Source organism: Setaria italica, chromosome I, assembly GCF_000263155.2.
Source record: "Setaria italica strain Yugu1 chromosome I, Setaria_italica_v2.0, whole genome shotgun sequence".
In the NCBI taxonomy this organism is placed as follows: domain Eukaryota; kingdom Viridiplantae; phylum Streptophyta; class Magnoliopsida; order Poales; family Poaceae; genus Setaria; species Setaria italica.
In genome coordinates, this window is record NC_028450.1 from 37,470,686 (window position 1) to 37,480,622 (window position 9,937).

A 9,937-nucleotide genomic window follows, 5' to 3' on the forward strand; every position below is an offset into this window, starting at 1 on the left:
ACTCGAGCTACATCAGAGAGGGCCAAGCAAACTGAACTTGGAATTTCGCTGTACAACTGGATTCTGAATTTGTTGCTTTTGGTCTCCCTTTGGAGCTTATTCCATCTCTTTTTGTGAATCCTGTCGTCTTCTTGTCTAATTTATCTTCCGATCCCCCTTTCTTTTTTTAAAAAAAAAGGAAAATGAAAGAAAGCTCCAGTTCTCCGTGAAGCCGACATGGTAGTGGCCAATCATTGTAGACCTTACCCTTTCTTTTTTATGGATTCACTACTATACGCATGCTTTATTTACTTTTGTACTAGTTTTTGTAGCAGATATGATAAACTTTAGTTTACCCAAGGTCTTCCCTGGACCCATAAACAATGCTACTGGTATCGTGCCTTTCTTCCTACCATAGAGAGACAACAAATCCAAACATGCTATCCTGCCGAATTCTCTGATCCGATAATCATCCGATATAATCACCCGGACCTCGAATTTCCAGAGTGAACTCCAGGTCACTCATCAGTAAGCTCAGTACCCTGGATCATTTACCCCAACCAGACAACCGTTAGTGCATGCCAAGCAACGATTACTCCTACCACTAGGCTCCAAAGACCGGCTACGTCGCCGCAAATTCCTAGCTGGTAACATCAATCAGCATCCGGATTCCCTCGAGAGACCGGGCGAAACGGATGGAAACGGCATGGGAATACCCGATGAATGGCCGGCCGGGCCGGACAGGGCCGTATACACAAAGCGTATGAGACCAGCAGTGAGGATCTCCTTGCTCCTGCCGGAATAGTATGCGATATATGTGAGACCAGCCGCGGATCTACCTGGTCTACCGTCTCCGTCTCCGTCTCGGTCCTCGTCGATAGCGCCATGGATGGATCGACGACCGACGATGTAGCTGTAGCTGTCCGATCGATGAGCTCATCGGATCAGGCACAGTTCACTGGTGTTTATTAGGTGTTGAACGGGGTAGAATTCTGGCGCTCGCCGTTGGAGCAAGTGAAGTGCCAAGAACTTTTTTTGTTCCGTGTGTAACTATGCTCTGATTTCTGCGTGCTTACGAACGAACGGGCCGACCGAGATGGCGGTAATTACAATTCAGACGACAAGTCGACGATGCCCAGGACATACGGCCGCGCCGGCGACGACTGCGTCGATCAGTTCCATCGGTGCCGTGACGATTCATCCGCTCCGTCCGTCCGGCCGGAGACTCCATCACTCCAGGCTCGGTCGTCCGTCTCCTTCGATCTCTTTCTCTTGTTCTAACCGATGACGAAGAATTAACGGGACAAGTCACTACGACTGATTAGTGTTGAATGATATAGTACTATATGCATAGGTGACACGTAGATGACTCGGAGACTCTCCGAGTCTGATAGTCTTGTACTGACAGAAAGAAAATTGGGATAGTTGGGCAGTCTTTGTTGCTGATGAGTCTTTTTAGCTAGGATCAATAACTTGTGCTGCGTGAAACTTTGACGGTGAAAATTAGGCGCTCAGGTGAAAGTGACATGAGGCTGTGGCTGGTCAAGTACGTGCCAGGTTTGCTACCATCCCATCGATATCGATATCAGCAGCTAGAGCTTCCTCAATGCTCAATTGCTCATGGATCACGAATCCATGGTGCATGTGACGTGATCTTCTCTTTTGGTGTCTCCAGAACCTTTTGCGACGTACTCGATCAGCTCCAGCTCCTCCAGTGGAGATCATGCAGCATGCATAGGTTGGCGCAAAAAGACAGCGTTTGTGTGTTCGGCCTAAAAAAAGGCACGTTAAAGCAAAAGGGAAGCATAAGGGTGAAAGCAAAAGGAATTTTCTTTTCGGCGCGTGTGAACAGTGGAATAGTGCACATGTATAACGTTTGTCCCTCCCTGGGACCAAAACCAGGCGAGCCTTGAGCACACAGAAAATCCACCGTCCATACAAAAGGTATATGAGAAGGCCGGCCGATCGATGTCCATGTCAAGTTGCGTTTGTGCTCTCTTCATTTCCTGAACGTACGTGCATGAATCACGGCTTGAGCCAAGCAAAGACCACTCTATACACAGGCCGTCTGAAGAAAGAGGTGCTGAACCTGAACTGCAGCATCGATCACAGCAATGGAGATAAGACGGCACGAAAATCCTAGACGGAGTAGCCACTATAGTCCCTGAACTTCATTTTGTCCCTCGCCTATCAGAGTCGTCCTTCATGTTTTTGCCCTTGCTGTGGTGGCGTGACACATAGAATTAGGGATGAGAATCGAAAAAAGTTGGAGAACAAGAATGGTCTGCTGGTAACCGAGGGGCAAAATTTGAGGGACGTCCTCTATTCCGCCAAAATTTTAGATGGGCTAGCTGCTCGTGTCTGTTGCCATTATCTTGCTGTTTGCTTCTGTGACGCTGGTCTTCAATATTCAAATGTAAGGCTCTTTCATTCTAAAAACAAAAATGTAACGCTCAACTACTGCACACTTCTTTTGTATGTACTGTTTGGCCTTGCTATAGAGGTTGTATTGTATAATATAATAAACTGTTTGGTTCACCCTGCTTATTTTTAGCACCCGTCACATCGAATGTTTAGATACTAATTAGGAGTATTAAACGTAGACTATTTACAAAACCCATTACATAAGTGGAGGCTAAACGGCGAGACGAATCTATTAAACCTAATTAGTCCATGATTTGACAATGTGTTGCTACAGTAAACATTTGCTAATGATGGATTAATTAGGCCTAATAGATTCGTCTCGCCATTTAGCCTCCATCTGTGTAATGGATTTTGTAAATACTCTACGTTTAATACTCCTAATTAGTATTTAAACATTCGATATGACACGTGCTAAAAATAAGCAAACGGAACCAAACGCCCCGTTAGTCTTCCCTCCCTCGAGTCAAAATTTGTGTTCTCAGCTTTGAATTCAAAGCGGCATAGCAGACGGCCGAAGGGACATGGCATCTCTTCCGTATCAGAAGCGCCAAGAACATTCAAAACCGGCAAGCAGAATGTCAGAAACTTGGAGCTTTTTTTTTTTCCTTGGCTGTATGATCGTCGTACACAGTATCACTACTGCAAAATGTCCATGAACAAGAGCAAGAGGAGAAAAAATATGTGATTCCTCCCAAAAAGAGAAGGAGAAGAGTTCCTAAATTAGCCTAACTATGTCTATGTATCGTGTATCCACATCTTAATTTTCTTAACCTAGTCTCTGCACACTCACAAGAAGGGTCGCTTGAGCCCCTTGAAATCCACCGACTCGATGCACTCGACGCCGCTTCTCGATCCGTTGAGGAGCCTGAGAAGCTCGCTGGCCCTCTCCTTGGTCACCCCCATGCAGCCGACCTGCAGCAGGAGGAGCAGCTTCTGGAACGCACCCACCTGCAGGGCCTCGGCCTTGCACGGTCCCTCGCCGGAGAAGTTCTTGCACAGCCGCCACAGCGCCGACACGGCGAACTCGGTCGCCATGTCCGACACGTGCTGCATCTTCTTCACCAGCACCGGCACGGCCAATGCGTGCGCGTACGCCCTGCCGCGGCCTTCCTCCGTGAGGAACAGGCTGTCCAGCACCGCGAGCGCCTTCTCCGTCATGCCCTTGTCGGCGTCGACCAGCAGCTCGACGAGGAGCTGCACCATGCCGAGCTCGACCAGGCGGCGGGACGACGCCGCGCGACCGGTGTTCTGGACAAGGTAGTAGGCGGTGACCAGCGCGGCCTTGGTGGCCTGCGGCGACACGGGCTTCTCCAGGAGCTTGATGAGCGCGTCGTGGATCCCGTCGGTCTCGGACATGGCGTCGAGGCATTGGGCATCAGACGACGAGGCGATCTCCCGGAGCACGACGGCGGCGCTGGCCCGCGCGGTCGTCTCGCCGTGGGACAGGATCGAGACGACGGCGTTCAGCGACGCCGGCGAGGCAATGTGGCGCCTGGACTCCTCGCCGAGCGGGAAGAACACGACCAGCGCGGCCAGGACCTCCTCCAGCGCACCGGTCGTAGTCAACGCCGGCCGGTCAACGAGTTGGGAGAACGCCGAGGAGAGAGCACGCGCGGCTCCCGCCGCCGCGAGGCACCGGCGGTTGCGCTCGCTCTCCTTCCCTACCGCCCTGGCTCTGGCCGCCAGCTGCCGGCACGCCAGCCCATCCCCTCGCCCCGCGGCCACGTTCACCGCCGCCAGGAGCTCGGCCGCGTCGTCGGCGGAGACGGGGACGCGGGGCGTGGGCACGCGCTCCACCCCGAGGGCGCGGTTGGCGACGCACCACTCCTGGATCATCCGCCGGGTTGCGTGGTTCGGGATGAGGTCCTCCGCCCGGAGCGGGCGGCCGGAGACGGGGCACGTGGCGTGCCCCCGCTCCAGCCACCCCTCCACGCTGTCGCGGTCGTACGTGATTCCTGTCGGCGCCGTCACGGGGTCCCGCATCATGTCCAGCGAGATCGGGCACACGAAGTGGCCCGGCACCGACGGCTCCGCGGCCGCCGCCGGCGTCGGCGCGGGCTGCCTCGTCCGCCTCGTGGTGAGCGGGACCTCGGCCACCGCCACCCGCACCGCGCGCGGGCGGTGGCGAGAGCGGGACACCGGCGTGACCATCCCTGCGAGGTGGAGCTGAAGACGTGTCCGGCTTGCCGTTGCGGCTGCACCTCCGGTCGCGGCACGGTGGCGGTGGGCGAGCGAGTCCGCGAGCTGACGAGGGGGCGGTGGTGGACTGGTGGTCGGCGTGGTGAAAACACGGGGATATATAGGTTGCGGGCGGGAACGTTGAATGGAAGGAACGTGTGAGGGCGTGCGTGCGCTGGGGGTGTGGGCCTGCGCGATTTGAAGAGTGCGGGCGGGGACTGGAAGGTGTTGGTTCGTTGGGATCGGAGTTTGAATGTTGACCGTTGAACGCAAGTTTGAATTGTACACGCCACGGGCGGAGAATAGCGATGGTATTTTTTTTTTTGGCCGAGATGGAGGGCTGTTTGGATGGCTGCACTTCGAGTTTGGTTGGGGTGGAGCGGCATTTTAGCCATCCCACTTAAGATTTTCATTAGTTTTCCGATGATTCGGATAAGTATGGATAAACTACTTTGGTTTAGGGTTTCTTTTCTAAGTGAAATCTTTTTATCCAAAACACGACACTACTCCTTCCGTTTTAAATTATAGGTCGTTTTGACTTGTCTAGATATGCACCTAGACATACACTATATCTAGATGCATAATAATATATATAAATCTTAAAAAACTAAAACGACCTATAATTTGGAAGGAAGTGAGAAGCACATCTTACAAGTACTACCTTCTATTTAACTATTTAAGATCCACCTCAATTAGTTGTCGCCATGTCACATCACCAGTTTGATAATATAAATATAAATTTGAGTTGGGTGGACCCAACTCAAAATATTATAATAGTTAGGGTATGCTACCGCAAACTTGCAAGGTTTAGAACATAAATCGGGAATAGAACGGTAACAATCAAGGATTTGAGACTATGAACACTGAAGGACCCATGGGAAAGACAAGGAATGTTCAAACTTTTCAGTGGAATGTTTCATCATCGATGTCCCCAACCAAATTCAAGGTATAAGTATACAAGTATACGGCAATTCAATAGTTGGGTTGACCCGGATCTGGCATGATGCCACACTCTACAGCACCACTTGACCAACTACAAGATCCATGACCCATGGGTTGTGACACAGTTATGTGTACAAGCCTTTGATTTTGAGCTTCAAGAAAACAAGAAATTGAGCAGCATATGCCCCATATATAAGGCCTTCACTACCAGAAGCGAAGGCAGGATTGGAGCTTAGGGGGGCTCTCCTTTCCTTCTTCTTCCTCCTCAAATTTGGGGGAGGGGGGGCTTCATGGGATTTACAGGGGTAGGGGGCTCGAGCCCCTCTCGATCTAGATTCCGGTGCCCATTTACGATAACAATAGTTCAACCTTTAAATATGCCTAAGCATTATTCCCCCTCCCCCTCTCATAATCTCTTCTCCCTATGTTACCGCCTCCTTGTTTTTAACTCTTGGAATGAAAGCGAGGTCTCTATTTAAGCATTTGCTGCCCGAAGGCCACTATGCATCACTAGTGTTCGCTATCCCCACCTAGTGACTGGCGAGGCACTATGGTATGAGATGTGTTCTTGCTGCTCGAATACATCGTCTTCACGACTACAACTTTTGGGTTTTTGACTTCTCCACTAGTGCCAATATGGCTAGCATCGGTTTTGCTTTCAAATCCTCATATAGATGTATAGAACGTTGACATCGTTCAAAAACCACACAAGCTAGATGAAAACAAAATGAGGCGCGGGTGGGAGTTTTGCTAGTTCTGGTATACTCCCTCCATCCATATATGTTAGCATTCTTGGTGTTTAAATTTTACACATAAAGATAAGCATTTCATGTTTTTCCACCTCATGGGCATGCATCAATGGATTAGCGTAGCTTTTTTATCGGCTCGGGCCTTGGTGCATGTGTTATTCCTCGGACTTTAATTAGGGTCATATTAGTCTTTTATTTGGAACCTTAATCTGTATTGGAAATCTAAGGAATTATTCAATATATGGGGCTGAGGGAGCAAGCAACAAATCTAAAGGTGAAAATTGGAAAAGTTGGGGCTGCAAACCAAATATAAATTTTTTGCTGCTTTTTTTTCTCATGCAGACAATATAGCTAGTGTAAGCTTAAGTCAGCAAATTATATTGTTTTGGTTTGGCGCTGAAGATCCTTGCACGATGTCACTAGATCTAGCTATAGGGTGTGACATCAAAGTTTGTTGAGCGCTGTCAGCTAACCTGATTCAGATGGATTCATTGACGAACACATCCATGTCGAACACACTGGCGTGGGTACTGTGTGACGGTTTACGGCTGGCGACGACTGGATCGGAGACTTTGACGGCCGGGTGCACGCGTCGGTCGGTCGGTTCCGTGACCGTACTCGTCGATCCAGCTCGATCGACCGAACGACTAGGCCACGATCCCACAGCTAAGCAGCGAAAGCAGAAGCGAGCTCATCAACAAAGCCCGTTCATCCAATGCGTGTCATCACGAACCGGAACCCCTACGTATACCAGTCTAACAAATCAAATAACTCACTTGCCACTTAGTCTTCAGCCTCGTTTTCTAAAGTTTTTAGTGGACTTTTGGACCTCGGGAGACCAACACGCCACGTTCGGGTTGGTTGCAAACACGAAATTAAAATAGGTAGACAGGGCGCCATGACTTGTCCGCTTGGCGAGACTTAAGGACTCACGGGTCGAGTCTTCGTTTCGCCGTATGGATCGATTCGTTGCAGCAAGAAATCAAGGAACAGGTCGACTGGGACTTGGGAGAGGTGGTGGTGTCGATCGTGTCGTTTGGGGCCTTTTCCAAGTCGTGTATGTAATCGCCTAATCGGTAGTGGCATCTAGTCTGTGCAGCACTGCAATTGCAGAGGTGGAGCGAATAGACAGGACGAGATTGAGTAGTGTGTGATTGAGCAAGAAGATTCGATAGAGGTAGCCATGCAACGTGCATGGCTCCATCAGTCAGCATCAACGTTCAACACCAGGGCCCTATATATGCGTAATTTGACCAAGGGATGGTAATGGTAGCTCTAATGCCCCTTTTACAATTTCAACTAAGCCCTTAATCGTCTTTAGCTCAAAAACATACAAAATATGAGCCCGATCCTTTAGATTTGTAGGCTAAATTTTTTGTCCATTTACTTCCCCTACCCATAAGGTTGAATAAGCCATATCTTTTATTTGTGCTGGACACAGGGTTTAGTGACATACATTTTCGCAAGCCGTGTCGGCGTCGTGCTACTGCACACTAGTTTGGGTCAAGGACGGAATGATGTCAAATGTCATCTCTTATCTTCCGTAGTCCTATTCCCTTTGGACTTCTACACCACAGCTCGCAGGATTCCAAGCAACTTGCATATTGGGATTGGTTCCCTGTCTGCCATATACTACAGGGAACGAAGACTCATCTCCGTCACGGGTGATCTCTCTACAATCTTACGACGGGACGGGGCAGGCCAAAGCCACGGCAAATGTGGGCATCATGTGTGCTGTGATCTTGGTTGCACATTCATCTGTACCATTAGCATCTCACTGGACACCACAGGTTGCTGAAGATTTCGATGAAGGCCATAAAAATGGACGACAACTTTTCAACTTTGCTACCTTCAATCAATTGTCTCAAAAAACAAGTTAAAAATGGAAAAGAAAATAGAAGGCCATATTACGACTTGGGCCTGGGGCTGATTGGCATAATGTGAAATCGGCTCAGCCCATGACCTGGGCCTCCTGCTTGGCACGAGACGAAGAGCAATCTGGGCCTCATTAGCACAAGATTGGACCGTGGCCCAAACGATCGAGCTCTTGGGCGGCCTTCTTCAGTTGTTCTCTGCGCAAACAAACCATCCCGTAACTCGACCCACACAGCCCACGCGACGTCCCGCAACTCCCTATGTGTGCACAGTACACTGTCTAAACAAAAATGTTTACACAGTACACTGTCCTCTGGGAAAAAAAAATATGTGCACTGCCTCCTCGGTTGGCATGACGGCAGCAGCAGCGACGCGACGCCCCTGATGGTCAGTCGCCTCTGCCGTCTGCCCTGCGCGGCTGCGCCCTGCCGTCCCGTCCGTCCGGTGCGTAGGCCGATGGCCGCTGCGGCGCTGCCCTAGACAGGACTCACAGGAGTCAATGCCCGCAGCTTGCAGATCGAGTCCCCACCACCGCCGACCGGTTAAGAGGAGGGTAACGTCCATGTTCGGATCTTTCCGAGAATCGGTATAAAACTAATTGTACATTTAATAAGCAGGTTAATGTTTGTATGTTCGGATGTTAATTATTAACTATAAAACTAATTGCAGTCTAATTCGCGAGACTAATTTATTAAAGCTAATTAATTTATCATTAGTAAAGGGTTACTGTAGCATCACATTGTCAAATCATGAAGTAATTAGACTTAATAGGTTTCTCTCGCGAATTAGACTCCATCTGTACAATTAATTTTATAATTAGACTATATTTAATACTCTTAACTAATATTAAATATCCGATGCGACAGGTGTAGCTGGATATCACCCCTAATCTCCTGCTACGGCCGCCGCCCGGGCCGCGGACACTGACCGCTCGAGCCCCGAATCCCCCCACCCCTGATGCGATGCCACACCCACGCCACACGGCCACAGCGCCACCACAGTGCCACACAACCACAAGGCCCCGGGCGCGTCGCGTCTCCTCGCGCAACAGCGCCGCCGTACCCGCCCGCCCGGCGTCCGCTTGTGTTAAATGGCCGGCGCTCTCGCGTGTAGTTCCGAGCGGCAGCGATACAGACAGACGCTGTGGCAAGGCGACTAGACGGGGCGCGAAATAACGTTGCACCCCAACTACTCAGCCAGTGGTACCACCACTGTGTTCTGTATCCACGCGACGTGGCCTGTGCGCGTCCAGGGTACATGTGCGAGATCTCTCCTACACAAGTACACCGTGGGTGCGTGCAAATGGCGAATGCCGTAACACCACGGCCCCCGTCCTCTCACTCCCCTCGCGATCAGCTGGCCAGTTTGGCCGGCTCCTTGGGCTCCGGCTCCACCTGGCACCGGCACCGGCTACTGTAGCCCAAGAAGTCGGAGGAGCCAACTCCTCCGGCTCTTGCCAGTTGGTGAGGCCGTGAGGGGAGGAGGAGGGAGAGAAGAAATTCGGCGCTACAGTAAATGAACATAGCCCGTCAAGAGAAGCCGGAGACAGGAGGAAAGTCCATCAAACTGGACCTAAAGGTCAATGCGGAAATAACACTGTCCGAGCGGGTAGTACTGGCCAGTGGCCACACTGCGTGCGGTTTATGGCACTGTAATTAGGGGGTGTTTGGGAAACACCTGTTAAAGTTTAACACCTGTCACATCGGATGTTTGGATGCTAATTAGGAGTACTAAACATAAGCTAATTACAAAACTAATTGCACAGATGGAGTATAATTCGCGAGACGAAT

At 50.5% G+C, this 9,937-nt stretch overlaps 1 protein-coding gene across 1 annotated transcript; it reads right to left on the minus strand.

Moving 5' to 3' along the window:
* Positions 1 to 2,979: 2,979 nt before the first annotated feature.
* Positions 2,980 to 4,713, minus strand: LOC101778838 (U-box domain-containing protein 21). The gene has a single exon (XM_004953798.3). The coding sequence runs from the start codon at positions 4,552 to 4,554 to the stop codon at positions 3,190 to 3,192; it is 1,365 nt and encodes a 454-aa protein (XP_004953855.1). The 5' UTR covers positions 4,555 to 4,713; the 3' UTR covers positions 2,980 to 3,189.
* Positions 4,714 to 9,937: the final 5,224 nt, after the last annotated feature.